General features: G+C 40.5%; 2 protein-coding genes across 11 annotated transcripts in view; one reads left to right on the forward strand and one right to left on the reverse strand.

The window, feature by feature from the left end:
- Positions 1 to 15895, reverse strand: part of LOC129758585 (G protein alpha o subunit) — a 180247-nt gene that overhangs the window by 47302 nt on the left and 117050 nt on the right. The window lies entirely within an intron of this gene.
- The window catches only part of LOC129758584 (probable cytochrome P450 49a1), a 46351-nt gene that overhangs the window by 8483 nt on the left and 21973 nt on the right, over positions 1 to 15895 (forward strand). For all 4 annotated transcript variants that reach the window (XM_055756116.1, XM_055756119.1, XM_055756118.1 and 1 more), the window contains one exon: positions 8417 to 8667. In XM_055756116.1, coding sequence (XP_055612091.1) covers positions 8442 to 8667 — 226 coding nt within the window. In that variant the 5' untranslated portion in view covers positions 8417 to 8441. The remainder of the gene's footprint in view (positions 1 to 8416; positions 8668 to 15895) is intronic.

Raw genomic sequence — 15895 nt, forward strand, 5'->3', positions numbered from 1 at the left:
TATGTATCTGAGCGCACATACATCTAAAAATTTCTTCCGCATTCTTCTGCAATTCATCATCGCTACCCGTCTCCCACAAACAAAACACTTTTTCACTGAAACATGTGGCTGATAAATTTCACATTTTTCTTGTTTCACCACTTAGTTTAAAACGCTCTTTTTGTTCACATTATATTAACTCGCTTTCATAAGATTGCAATAACAATTTCCTTCAAAACAAACAATACACGTGGAGCAAACAAAACATCGACCGATTCCTCCGAACTCACGAACGGCTTCTCCTGATTCATATGCGAATTTTAATCAAAAACACTTTATTTGTACATTTCTAATATTCTCTCACTGTGTTTGTTTTTAAATCCCTAGAAAATATTGTTTTTGTTTTTTTTTTAAATTTCAATAAAACTTTAACAGCACGACGAGCAACACGTGCTGACGGTTCGGCACACGCCTACTCTTTTTCAGTAAACTTTATATTACTGCAATTGGTGGTTTATGTATTATGACAGCACAAATATATCGAAAACTATTGTTCTGGCATCCCTGTCATCGTTGGAAACGACACATAATTCGATGACAGCTGGGCAGAACGAAAACGGAATCGAAGAAACCATTGTGAAACAGAAATTATAAAGTGCCACGAGGAAAATCTTATAACAACGTTTAGTTAAGTTTGTTACAACTATAGTATCTCTCCTTAAAAAGTAGGTATTACTTAAAATATTTGGCACAGATTATTTGATTTATATACTTATAAAAATATAGATAGTACGCAGTAAATATCGCCACCTGTACACCAAGAAATAGCTGAATAGAGCTCTTCGTAGAATACAGGTTAGATTTCACATAGGTGTGCTCTAGAATTGAACTTTTTAACTTAATTGCTTCCAAATAGACCACAGGTTCTAAACCATCATTTCTATATCGAAATCGGAAAGGCGCTGATAGTTCGGTGTTACACAAATGTAAGAAAATTTGTATTCCTTATCTTATCCCTTCCTTATCTTACAAGTAAACTTTATTTTTAGCTTTGAGCTGCGAATATTAAAAGGTATGCTTCCAAGATTCTAAACAACATCCGAACCTCCGAACATCCTCAAAGATTTCTGATGGCCACCATTATCGAAAAGAGCGACGGGTTCGACTGTAAAGGATGCAAACGACTAAACTCCCACGAGCGGATGGTTGAGTGCGAAGGGTGTACAGGATGGTGGCACTTCTCTTGTGCTGGTGTCTCCCCTGGAGTTACTGAACGACCGTGGAAATGTGTTAAATGCTGCCAACAACCACCTCCAGCGTCATCGGCAACTGGAACGAGCGTAACGCTTCCATCAACAGCTGTAAACACAGGTACGAAAAGGAAAGAGGTGAAAAAGAGCTCAAGATCGAATAAGCCTGTTGTGATTGACGTAGGTGGAACGAGCGCACGTAAAGTGGAGTCTGTGACAGGTGTTGCAAGTATGGCTAAGCAAAGCTCTCTCCCTGTTGCTACGCCAATTAAACATCCATCGATAAGGAACACAGCCCAAATATCCGGAGGCACTACGTGTACTAATGAAACGGTTAAGCCAGGCAATGAAATTTCGAGTAACTCGAAGGAGCTACGGAGTGGGCGTGAAATATGCGGAACGCTTTCGGAAAAGGTAGCTAATTCGGTTAGATCCATGAAGGCTTCTCGCTCTCGGTTACATCTCGAAATGGAATTGCTCGATAAAGAACGAGAGCTGGAGGAGCGGAAACTGAAAGAAGAAGAACGCTTGTTGCAGGAAGAAAAAGAGCTGTGCAAAAAGGAACAAAACTTGCGAGCTAAACAATTAGAGCTGGAACATTCATACCTTCTAAAGAAAAGAGAGCTTGAAGGACTAGCAGATGAACTTGGGTCAGGGTTTACCAACATCTCCCAAATCACCGGAAGCGAAAAAGCAGCGGCGTGGCTCCGAAATCAAAGGGAGCAGAACGCGACAACTTACCGTGAACCCGCTATAGGATCTGTTACTTTCGAGGCTGAACAGGACGAGGTTGGAGTAAACGAAATTGTCGGATACAATTCAACACAGTTGCCATCAGGACTACGAGATTTTGTGAACGAGCCACAGCAGTCGGCACATCAGCGAAAGCTATCGTTAAGCCGGAACTCCCAGGTACCCCTCAATGTGGTAGTTGCGCCAACTGTAGAGCAACTTAACGCGCGACAATTCTGGCCCAAGAAACTTCCTTCTTTTTCGGGTGAACCAGAAGAATGGCCAATATTCTACAACAGCTATCTCTCAGCAAATGCTGCTTGTGGATTTTCCAATATTGATAACCTGGTTAGATTAAGGGAGAGCCTTCACGGGACGGCAAGAGACGTGGTGGTAACAAAGTTAATGTTTCCGGAAAGCGTTCCTGGTATCATTGAAACGCTTAAACGCTTTTTCGGAAGACCGGAATTGATAGTCAAGAATATGATCTCGAAGGCTCGACGTCTTGAAGCTCCAAAGGCTGAGCGTTTAGACAGTTTGATTAATTTTGGTATGGCTGTCTCCCAACTGTGTGATCACCTAGAAGCAGCAAATCTCAGAACCCACCTGTCTAATCCCGAGCTGCTAAGAGAGCTGATGGAAAAACTTCCCGCCACGTACCAGATGGAGTGGATAAGGTACCGCAGGAGATTTAATGAACCAACCCTGGAACATTTTGGAGAATACATGGAGATGCTCGTCATTGATGCCAGTGAAGTAGCTACCTTGAAACCACCCAGATTGGACCATCAAAAGCAGGATAAGCCTAAGATGAGAGAAAGGGTTCATCTGAATGCACACTCCGAAATCGGCAAACCGGTACAGCAATCCTTGGAAAAGCAACCATGTCCCGTATGCGGAGGTGTGGATCACCGTGTTCGAAATTGCGAGAAATTCAAACTGTTGGAGCTCGAAGCTCGGTTAAAGTTGGTTCATGATTGGAAATTATGTTCCATATGTCTGCATGACCATGGAAATTGGAAATGTCGTTCAAGAATCTACTGTACCATCGAAAACTGTAAGGACAGACATCACCCATTGCTCCACCCTGGAAAATCTTTTAAAACGAATCCTTCTCGATGCAACGCGCACAATGGTAGCAAACCGCCAGTATATTTTAGAGTTGTCCCGATCAGGTTGAGAAATGGCGATCGTTGGTTAGATACGTTTGGTTTCATGGACGAGGGGTCGTCCCTGACTATGGTCGAGACTAGTGTAGCAAAATCACTTGGAATCATCGGAACTCCCGAAACCCTGGAGTTGCAATGGACGTCGAATATCGCTCGCAATGAACAATCGGAAAAGATACAGATTGCTATCTCCGGGAAAGCGGACCCAAGTTGTTCCCATCCCATAGTAGCCTACACGATAAGTAGTTTAAATTTGCCTAAGCAATCTCTATCGTACACGCACTTAGCGAACAAATACGAACATTTGAAGAATCTTCCAGTATCGTCTTACACTGGAGCGGAACCGAGTATATTGATAGGCTTGGATAACTTAGAGTTATTTGCGCCTTTAGAAAGTAGGGTCGGACAATATGGAGAACCAATCGCAGTTAGGTCCCTTCTTGGTTGGGCAGTCTATGGACCACAAGGACCCTCGAAATATCCTTCCGATAGGGTGAACATTCATTCTTGTAAAAGTAGAACCGATGAAGAGTTGAATGAATTAGTCCGCAAGCACATGATCCTTGAAGAGGCTCTGGTGTACGATGCTCCACTGCCTCAGTCTTTGAACGATCAGCGTGCCCTTGAAATTTTGAAGAAAACCACCGTATTCAAGGACGGGCATTTTGAAACAGGACTTCTGTGGGCTTCGGATTCTATCTCTTTTCCCAATAGTCGTCTGATGGCCGTAAGCAGGATGAGATGTTTGGAATCGAAACTACTGAAAGACCCCGAACTTCGTTTAAATGTTCACCAACAGATCCGCGACTACGTGAAGAAAGGCTATGCCCACAAAGCAGAAGATCAGGAGCTCATGCAAGCATCACCGAATCGAACGTGGTATCTTCCTTTGAATGTTGTTTCCAACCCTAAGAAACCACAGAAGAAAAGACTCGTTTGGGACGCAGCGGCAACCGTGAATGGAGTATCGTTGAACTCGCTTCTCCTAAAAGGGCCAGATCTATTGGTTAACCTACCATCGGTCATTTGCAAATTTCGGGAAGGACGGATCGGGTTTGGTGGCGACGTTCGGGAAATGTTCCACCAAATCCGCATAAGGTCTGCTGATAAACACGCCCAACGTTTCTTATTTCGGTTTGACACCGACTTACCACCGGACGTTTACATCATGGACGTTGCTACCTTTGGGGCAGCCTGCTCTCCATGCACCGCCCTGTACATTATCCAGCGAATTGCAGATGAGTGCGAAAAGGAATTTCCCGATGTAAACGAAGCTTTAAGAGGAAAGATCTACATGGACGACTACTTCGACAGTGTAGACTCGTCGGAAGTGGCAGTACAGCGGGCCGTCCAAGTAAAGACAGTGTTGGGCCGAGCCGGCTTTGATATGCGGAACTGGGTGAGCAATGACGATTCAGTCCTTCGCGAGCTTGGTGAGCCTAGAATGGAGAAAGACGTCGCAATAACAGGAAACAAAAGTGAAAGCCTTGAAAGAGTACTGGGTATACTGGGAGCCGCAGAAGGATGTTTTCACCTTTCCCATGAGTTTTTATGGAAATTTAAACCGATACATGAGCGGACGAGAAAGGCCAACGAAAAGAGAAGTATTCCAATGTGTCATGAGCCTGTTTGACCCTATCGGACTGTTGTCCCCTTACGTCATTCACGGCAAAATGATAGTCCAAGATCTCTGGCGCAGTGGAATTAATTGGGATCAAAAGATACAGGATGCGGAGTGGGAGAAATGGCTTCGATGGACATCTTTGCTACAAAACATTGATGGTTTACAAATCCCTTGACATTACTTTGCTGGACTTGTGCTAAATCGATCGGTCCAACTTCACATATTCACCGATGCGAGTGAGTATGGGTACGGAAGCGCAGCGTATTTTCGATTGGTCGAGGACAACCGTATTGTGGTGAGCCTAGTCAGATCGGTGGCCAAAGTTGCGCCACTTAAGTACCAATCCATTCCACGAAAGGAGTTACAAGCGGCAGTTCTTGGTGCGAATATGTTCGCAAATGTCTGTACAGATCACACAATACCAATCAGCGAGACTTATATCTGGACAGATTCAACAACAGTTTTATCCTGGATAAGAGCCGACCATAGACAATATAAGCAATATGTTGCTGCTAGAATAGGAAGCATACTATCGCTCACTGAACCTCATATTTGGCACTGGGTACCGACCAAGGACAATATAGCAGATTGCCTCACTAAGTGGGGAAAGGAAACCGTACCAGACTCAAATGGCAAATGGTTTAATGGGCCATCCTTCCTTTACCGGGACTTGGAGTATTGGCCGAAACAGAAACCCATTCCAAACACGACCGACGAGCTTAAAACTCTCCATTTGTTGCACCATATATCTGTCCCGGACTCGTTAGTGGATGCTTCTAGAATTTCTAAGTGGCCTATCTTGGTGCGCACCATAGCTACAGTACTCCGTTTTCTTTCGAATTGTCGTCGGCGAGTTAAAGGTCTACCCATCGAAGCCGTACAAGCCACTGAAAAGATAAAAGCGTTAGTGAAAAAGTGTTTTCCATCGATAAACCAACCTCTCCGACAACCCGAATATCGAGAAGCGGAAATGATCTTGTGGAGAATAGTCCAAGCTGACTGTTTTCCAGAGGAAGTCCAAGTCCTGTTGAACAACCGCTCCAAACCGATAACCGAGCATAAAAGTATTGAGAAGACAAGTGCTATTTATAGATCAACCCCATTTGCTGATGAGTTCGGCGTTATAAGAGTAGAAGGAAGAACTGCCAATGCTCAACACGCCACATTCGATGCACGATTTCCTATAATATTGGACAAGAATCACGTGATAACTCAACGACTAATAGATTTTTATCATCAAACTTTCGGGCATGGGAATCGAGAAACCGTATTTAATGAGCTTCGACAACGCTTCGAAATAGCGAAACTACGTCCTGCGATCGACAAAGCAGCGAAGAATTGTCAACGGTGCAGAATCCGGAAATGTGTGCCCAAAGTGCCTAGGATGGCTCCGCTACCGGAAGAACGTGTGACGCCCTATGTTAGACCGTTCAAGTACACTGGATTGGACTATCTAGGCCCAGTAGAAGTAACGGTTGGCAGAAGGAAGGAGAAGAGATACGTAGCAGTTTTTACTTGCCTCGTAGTGAGAGCTGTTCATCTCGAGTTGGCGTATAGTTTGTCATCGGACTCCTGTATCATGGCGATCAGAAGATTTGTTCGCAAAAGAGGGTCCCCACACGAAATATTCTCCGACAATGGAACCAACTTTGTCGGGGCCAACCGAGAACTGAAAAAACAACTAAACGAAATCCATCTAGCCTGTGCCGATACCTTTACCAACGCCCACACTAACTGGCTATTTAATCCACCCGCAGCTCCCCACATGGGTGGTGTGTGGGAACGCTTGGTAAGAAGTGTTAAAGTGTCCATGGAGGCCTTAGACGACGGAAGAAAGCTGAATGATGAGATTCTCATAACTGTTCTGGCTGAAACGGAAGCGCTTATCAACTCGAGACCTTTGACGTATATGCCACAAGGAATTTCGGAGCCCGAGGCTCTCACTCCAAACCATTTTTTGATGGGAATTTCTTCTTCAGATCCGGATGCTGCTCAAGGTAATATGGTATCACTAGGCGAAGCTTTGCGAAGTAGCTATTTGCGATCCCAGTACTTAGCAGGAACAGTTTGGGATCGTTGGCTCAAAGAATATTTCCCTTCATTGAATAAACGTCCAAAGTGGTTCGAAGAAACGAATCCTGTGAAAGTTGGTGACCTCGTCTACCTAGCAGAAGGAGGTCGGCGATCATGGATTAGAGGAAGGATTGTCGAACTTCTTCCTAATAAAGATGGCAGAATTAGGCGGGTAGTAGTCCAAACCGCTTCCGGGCTATTGAAACGCGCTGTAGCCAACCTGGCTGTGATGGAAGTATCTGGTGAACCAGGTTTCGATACGGCAGAAGTGGAACCTGCTTCACGGGGAGGAGGATGTTCTGGCATCCCTGTCATCGTTGGAAACGACACATAATTCGATGACAGCTGGGCAGAACGAAAACGGAATCGAAGAAACCATTGTTAAACAGAAATTATAAAGTGCCACGAGGAAAATCTTATAACAACGTTTAGTTAAGTTTGTTACAACTATAGTATCTCTCCTTAAAAAGTAGGTATTACTTAAAATATTTGGCACAGATTATTTGATTTATATACTTATAAAAATATAGATAGTACGCAGTTAATATCGCCACCTGTACACCAAGAAATAGCTGAATAGAGCTCTTCGTAGAATACAGGTTAGATTTCACATAAGTGTGCTCTAGAATTGAACTTTTTAACTTAATTGCTTCCAAATAGACCACAGGTTCTAAACCATCATTTCTATATCGAAATCGGAAAGGCGCTGATAGTTCGGTGTTACACAAATGTAAGAAAATTTGTATTCCTTATCTTATCCCTTCCTTATCTTACAAGTAAACTTTATTTTTAGCTTTGAGCTGCGAATATTAAAAGGTATGCTTCCAAGATTCTAAACAACATCCGAACCTCCGAACAACTATAAATTTTCAAACGTTTTCTTTTGATTTTTTATTAAAAACAAATTTTTTACCCCTTACCCCTTTTTCTTAGTTAAGTGAAAATCGCATATTTTTGTAAATTTAAAAATAACTGGTGAAACAAATAATTTTTCTGACTACGTCAATTTGAGATATCCTATCAACCTTTAAACTTTCGATGTACAAACTTTATATTCAGTTTTTAGAAGCCATTGAAGTTGAAAAGTACGGTATAAGTACATTAATTGGGGAACAACGAAGCCTTAATCAACCGGAAAACGATGCTTATCGCTACTGAGAGTTTTTTTTTTTTTTGAAAAAAAAACCCACAAAAATGCTGTACGAAAGGTGGGCAGCATTGGCCGAGATTTGCAAAATAGAAAGAAACTTCGGGTTTTTACGAATTTCTTTTATTAATTTGATAAGCAGATCGCCGTTTTGAATAATCTCCTTTAGTTTTCTCGACCGAATAAACAGCCCATGTCAACTTGAGTTTGTAGTTAAATTTTACAAAAACGAAATCGCCAGCTATGATGAGGTGAGATTATTTTTCGCAATGATGCGCCTCGAAGCCCATAGAAAAGTCTAAAAACTGAAAAAGAGAGCCCTGTCTGTATTATTCTGTGCTTATACGTTAGGATTGTTTACCATTTGAAAAATAAAACGAAATACGCAGACATTTTGCTATCGTGTAAATTAATACAATGCTGTTTATTTTCTCCTTCACAGGTTATTAAATTAAGATTCACACAATATGGTAGGACAACGAATCGCAAACTCTTTGGTGAAGAGATCCGCATTTTCATCGGCAATCAATGTGCTACCGAACGAAGTGGCCACGGCCGGTGCCTCGGCGGCGGCGACAGTCACAGATTCACACGCAACCGTACACGGCGGCCATGTTAGGCCATACTCGGAAGTGCCAGGACCAAAGGAATTACCATTGATCGGGAACAGCTGGCGCTTTGCTCCGCTCATAGGTGAGTGAGTGTTGATTAAACGTTAAAAGTGCCTAGGTGCGAGCTGAGGTGTGCCATAACCTAGTTTTTCTTCTGCCTTTTCTTCTCTGTTGAATGAAACCCTTAAAACGGATCCCCGTTATGCACATGTAAACGGCTGAATTATTTCTCCTTTGAGCCGAGAACATGGAAAAATAATAACATTTCCATGAAGGGCTTGGCCGGTCGGTTGGATTGGAACTTGGAGAGTCGTAAAGAGATCAAGATTATGTAACCAAAATCGGCTACACCCTTTCCAAGTATGTTACCCACCAAGTAGAATAAAAGAATCGTCGGCAATAAAAACGCAATTCAACCTAGTGAATTGTCCTACCGCAATACAGCGACTAGTGTCGATGGGCTCATGCTTCATAATTAGGCTGGTCTGATGACTCATCGCAATGGGGTGTCGGCAGCTCAATTTCGAAGAGTGTTCGTTGGGATCGATTTATTAAAAAGTCCAGCTTTAATTTCAGCACTTACGATATTATTACCTGCAGTTTACCCCTATGGATTGTGAGATTTATGAAAAAGACACATTTCAGCGTTGAATAACTTTAAAGCATCATCATTAAGGATGAACTAAATTTTAGAAGTTATATGGTGCATAATGCAGCTACAATTATAAATATTGTAGATTATATTTTCGTAGAGCAGTAATCATCAACTCGATTTATGTTGCGTTATTATCGTTATTCTCAACATAAGATTTGACAATTTTAAAACTAGCTATAGATATACGAGGTTGTGTTGGTACAAATTTTTAGAGACTGAGATGTTCAAAAACGTACATATATTTGAGAGATTTAAAAAAATGATTTTTTGAAGAAGCGCCCTACTGATGACTTAAGCCTTTGGACAATTTTTTATTTTCGAGAAAAGGTGCTAATTTGACTGTAGTGTATCAATTACCTTCTATTTTGAAGCCTTCATAATTCGATCATTATTAAACTGAAACGATCCATTGTCCGTAAGTACCTACTCATCTTTCAAGCAGAGCTGCTCGGACTTTTGGTTGCCAAATCATTTCCAATGAGCGAATGAAAAGTGCCAAACCTGCTAATTTCTCCATCCATTCCGGCAGAGTCATACCTTCATGGGAGGAAGCACCAGATGAGGGAGTGAAGGGAGGATTGACGGTGGTGCATACCAAATGCCGCTTGTGAATGAATTATTGAAATCGTCTTGGGCGCTGCGAGACCTTCAATTCAATTCGGTGCACGGAGAGTATATATACAATTATGTAATATTTGTCAAAATGGCTCATCGCGTTGGAGAAAAAGATGCTCCGACTTTTTGTTCTGCGATGGGACCATAAAGGTGCAGACATATAACCTGTTGGCCCACTTTGAATGGCTTCGTTGCTGCCATTATAAAGCCGGTTGAATTTTTAGTGTGGCCATTGTCGCCCGGTAGGTATGACAATGCAATGCCACTGAATTTTGGTTGGCAAATCTGCGTGCTGAAAACTTTTCACATTTGCAATGCCCTTTCCTCATGCTCAAAATGATTTGACTGAAAATACACTTGGGCCTCCAAATTTAGTGGATATTCGTTACAGTTTATGGAGTTTTATGGTTCATTCAGATTTTTATACTTCCTGCACGCTCAGTATTTACATTTTCTAAAGCTGCTTTTTGGATTACAGTGAAAGATTTGTTCTTCTCGTATGAATTTTCGAATCCTTCAAGATTTGCTCGAACTGATGGTTATGTTGATAAAAAATCTTATCCTGATCCAGGCTATACAAGCGAGAAAAAATCTTTTAAGACTTAGAAAGAAAATTATCAATCATGTAATAAGGCATTTCCCCATTTGTCAAACGGACAGCTGATTTCTCATGATTACATTTTCTCGGTATATCGTGATAGGGTAAACAAAACAACAACATTACGCATGTTCTATGACCAGATAGTAACGAAATAAAGTTGGCAATGCAATTGTAGTGGTTTTGCAAGCGCACCTTGGTAAGGAGAATTCTAAAGAAGTTTTTAAAAGAAAGCATTGAACAGTGCTTATCATCAAAGATCAAAATGGCAACCAGTTGGTGTTTACATTCTTCAAAACAAAAACAAAAAGCTATCCTACCACAATCTGTCTCAGGAAATACTCTATTACAAAAGATTGCTCATCTTCTGGATTCGGTGTCGATGAAAAATAATTCTCAATTACACTTTTTTGGATGATGGAAAATATTTCATATAAATTGAGATCTGGAAAAGTCTCAGATTTTTTTTTTGAAATCGAACCTTATAAAATAATAACAAAATATAAAAGATACATACTTTTCCAGGGTATTTACATTTCATTTTTGGAATAATAACGAAAAGTCTAACTTTTTCGAAAACGGGTTTCAAAATTGCAACCTTTCAACTCCATATTTTTCTGAGTTTGTGCGATACAACAGTGTGTTTCTAAAATCTTCAGCTATCAATTGAGGCCATCAGAGTCAAAGGGGTATAAGTGAAAAATAATCTCTTTTGAGTTAATAATGCCAAACGAATCTTCATTTTTCGAAATATATCTGGAGATTTTTTCGTAGCTAAAGCTTGCTTCATTGAGAACTGGAACAAACTTTTGCTAATATTGTGGCGCTCCTGGTGAACTGATTTTGGAGTTCTTGGCACCCACGTGTCGGAAATTTTGTCAGTTTCACGTATGTATTTCTGACATTCCGCAAATCGACTGTACTTTGCAAACAATCAACATGGAAGCCGAAAGAAAAGAAAAAAATCTGCACAGTTTTTTCTAAAATCTATTGTGGGCTGCATCTAGGTTAGCTGAAAAGCTGAAATTGCCCAGAAATACCGTATGGCGCGTTATCAAACAGTATAAGGAAACATTGACGACGATTCGGAAGCCTCAAGCCAATCGTCGGAGTGGAACTGTCGACCGGAAACTGCGTGGTAAGATTTTGAAGACAATTAAGAGGAATTCCAATCTGTCGGACCGTGATCTGATCAGAAAATCCGGTGCTGCCCATAGTACCGTGATAAGAATTCGACTCCGGGAAGGAATAAGGAGTATAGAGCTAGCAAACAGCCAAATCTGACTATAAAACAGAATATTTTGGCCAAAATCCGTACTGAAATACGAAATACTGGGAAACATATTGCAAAGGGAAAGTTTGCCAACGACATAAATCAGATGAAGACCTGGTAGAATAAGAAAGAAACGACGCACGATGGACGAAGAAGGTGTGCGCCGCCTAATAAGCCGTGCTTTAGGAAAAAAAATCGAGAATTCCTTCGAAACAGTGATAAGTAATTTTCTCCGTATTGTTCCATAGAAGTATGAAGAAAATGCTACATTAGTATGAACAAAAGATCTGGAATCCAATTATAAATAACTGAAATACAGGCAACTGTTTTTGTTCCAAATCTAAATGAAGCAAGCTTTAGTTTTAGGGGTAAATACATAAAAATTTTGCCGGATACTTACTACAAGGGTTGAGCCAGCAGATCGTGGCCTAGAGGATAGCATCCTTGTCTTCTAAGCCAACGATCATGAGATCGAATCCCGGTCGTGACATAACCTGGCACACATAGTATAATGATGGTTGGCGGTGATAGCATTAGTGAAATGCTAGCCGTGTATACCTTGGAATTGTACGCCTCAATGATGCAGCACATGCATGTGAATGGATCTTTTCAAGGGAACTTAGATTGCACTTGGAGATCCTATCTAGTTATGTGTGTGCTCGTAGTGCTACCGGTAAACAACTGCAACTTCAACCAATAGTGCAGGGGTGTCAAGTAGCATAGCAAAGTAAAAATAATAACGCGGGGTAAACCACAATAGATCAACTTAATGGTCGCAGTGGACTCTCTCCCCAAAAGGAAAAAAAAACTACAAGGGTTCTCGTAGAAAATGAAACATCTTCTGGAATAAACGTAGGAAAATTTTCTTTCCATTCAATCCTATTTGAATGAGTGATAATTTTTTAGTTGAATACAAAAACTCTGGAGTTTTATACACTTCATCTAAAACTAGCGAAACAATACGAAACAGAGTTTCCTAGTTTTTTTTTTTGAAAATGAAAGTAGTCGAAGAGTGTGAGGCTAAAAGTAAGAAATCTACGCTTGACAAAAAGTTGAAACTCTTGAAGATAAGATAAACGGTTAAATCGAGAAAAATGCCAAGCGTTGCCGATTTGGACGGGTTTGTTGTGAATCGCTCCTCGGAACATTTCCCGGATGAACAAATAAGTCTACTGTATGAAGGGTTGAACTAAGCGGTATCTAGGAAACCCCGAATGGACCAGTGAATCCTGGATGTCGAGACAGCTATTCGGTCTAGCAAATTGTCTTCAACAAAAAAGAACTGTGCGAGGGCTGAAGTAGAAGAACTCCTTAGGAAAGGTATCAAAGGATACTCGAATAAAGATGAGCTTGATGTTGTTAAAGAGGTCAAATAGAAACCGATGTTTTTTGTGAAGGCGAATGAGGGTGACTTAGTAGTTATTTTGAATAAAACTGACTACAACCAGTTGATTTCAAATAAGAGCGATGAGAGGCCTTATCGACTCCTTTCTTTGTCTTTGTCAGAAACAGTGAAGGGAATGGAAGAGTGTGGGCCTATCTTGGGTTTGCCTCTATTGTCCTCAAAATCAAGGGTTCACAAACCGGGGAATGAAATGAGAAAGATAATTTCAGGTGTAAACGGACCCACAGAAAATGTGGCAAAATGGTTACTAGAAGAGTTCAAAAGGATACCAAAACCTTTTAGAACTAGATCGGTAACCAAACTTTTGAAAAACTGCAAGCCTCAGGAAACACAGGTGAGGATGATATCATGATTCTTCTTAAAGAAGCTTCTAATCTGTAAATAGGTTGGTTGCTTCATCAACATAGTGACAGCACTTGGAGACTCAAAGTACGAAACTACAAGAAACTTTTTCACTTGTGTATGGGACAGACATATTTCAAGTTTAAGGATCTGTTCTATAGGCAGACAAAAGGGGCTCCGATGGGAAACCCGTGGTCTCCGTTCCTTTGTGAACTGTTTATGACTCATTTGGGAGAATCTCTTGAAAAAACAGGATTTACTATCAAAAAAAACGGTGGAGATACGGTCTGGTGATTATGCTTTCGAATTATGGGCAGCAGGCGACAGTTCAGGTTAACAACTGTCACGAACGGCTCAGAAAGCTTGCCAAACCATTGCCTTTATACCGAATTGTCGGTAAAAATTGATGTTTTAGTCTTGTCGATATTTTGGCAATCTTGAACAGTGTAATACTGATCGCCTGGAAGCATTTTGTAATCAAACTAACAATAGGTTTCGTCATCGATGATAACGCACACTGATTTTCCACACAACAGTTGATCATATAATTTACGAACTTTTGACAGAAAAAGGTTGTATTTGACTCGGCTTCGGCTTCTTCTGGTTCTTATATGTCTTTAGACCCAATCTTACCTTGGCACGATGAACAGTGCTGATAGGGACCCCACTTTTTGGCTACATCTCGAACTGAGGCAGTCTTCCTACTGGTGTAAGCACGCATGACTTTCTGGTCCAAAGTTTTGTCCACCGGGTCTGTTTCCTCCCCGGTTTTTTTTTTTGTGCACAAAGCTGCTTTCCTCTTCAAACTTCCGAAACGCATTTTGGGCCGCTCGAATGCTTATTCTTCCATTTTCGCCAATTGACTCAGCGAAACGTTGGGGGTAGAAGACCATTTGTGTACGATATTTTTGCGCGGGGAAATGTTTATCATTTCCACGAAAATGATGAACAGTTGAGCTCACGATACACAGAGTACTGTTAACTGTAAACAACATCACTCAGCATAAATCAGCTGTTTAAACGTCATCCGAAATGAACAGGGTTGTATCAAAATCGTGCTTAGATGTAATGGAAAGTCCTATGTTTCCAATAATTATTTGTAATTAATTTTTAGGATCAACAAAAGATCCGGTGTAACTTCTAAAGCTTAGTTCTTTTAGAAATGGGACAGTTACGAATGCGTGTATCTCAAAAACCTTTCGTTTGATCTAAAAACTTTCTATGAAGAAAATAAAGGTAATTTTATGATAATTCATGAAAGAATTTGAAAAAAAAATCGTTTTTTGTAAGAATAAATTTTACTTTATTCTTGGTACCTCCCATCGGCTAGCGCACACTTTTTTCAGTCATGATATTAATCAGTTTTTCAAGCTAATACTTCGTCTAATCTGTATTTTAGGTGGCTTCACCCTCTTCCTTCAATTTTCGCTACTTTTCGGACCAATACTTCTCTTTTAAAAGAAGCTGAGGGCAATTTAGTGGATACAGATGTTTCGAAATTAACAAATTTGATTATTTTTGAGCCACTTTTTGAGCGTTTTCAATGGAATTTCTGCTGGCAAAATCTGGCAATAACGAAGTAAAACCATCATGAGATAAAACTTAAAGTATAATCGATTAGTATAGATCGTAGGTTGCGAAGGGTACATAAAAGATTACTCTTTTTAGGCTTTTAAAAACAGCGAAAACCATAGTTTTCGTTTTGAATATTGTTATTTCTTTCCACAGGAGCAGAATTTTGGCAAACCATAATATTTCATAAAAAATAAAAAGGAAATACATACTTTAATATACTCGGGACCTTGCCACGAGCAGACATGCATGGTATAGCACTCAACCGCTGGAATTGGTTTAAAATAGGGTATTTCATAAGTTTTGTCGTTCATCAGAAATCATCTGTCCCATAGCCTCGGAACCGGCTATACAGCTTATGAGTCATGGAACTAGCAAAAATTTAGTGTTTGAGGTGTGGTTTGAATGACTCATTACCAGGCAACACTTTCAGCTTATCGGAGAAAAACAATTTTTTGGATATTTCATCGATCTCCCCTTGTTTTTCGCTTATTGAAAATTAAAAATGCTGGTATGAGACTTGATTCTCTGATGGCCCTTAGCCGAAGTTGCCGATCATATGCTTCACTTCAATGCTTGATTTGAACTTTGTGGACATTTTTGACAGTATTTGCATACTTTTCCACCACTCACATACAGTAATTCTTCGAATAATCAACGGTTTTGTCAGCTATCAATTTGATTATGATAGATTTTGAATGAAACTGTGCCAAATTATTTTTTCCTTTTTCTCTTGCATCGTAAATATCTCAAAAACACGTTATTCTTAATTTTGAAAAAAATAGGTCGGATAGTACTTTTTACTGGAAACAAATTGCTACCAAAATTTTGAATGTCCGATTACTAGTAA

This window comes from Uranotaenia lowii, chromosome 3 (assembly GCF_029784155.1).
Source record: "Uranotaenia lowii strain MFRU-FL chromosome 3, ASM2978415v1, whole genome shotgun sequence".
NCBI classification, from domain to species: domain Eukaryota; kingdom Metazoa; phylum Arthropoda; class Insecta; order Diptera; family Culicidae; genus Uranotaenia; species Uranotaenia lowii.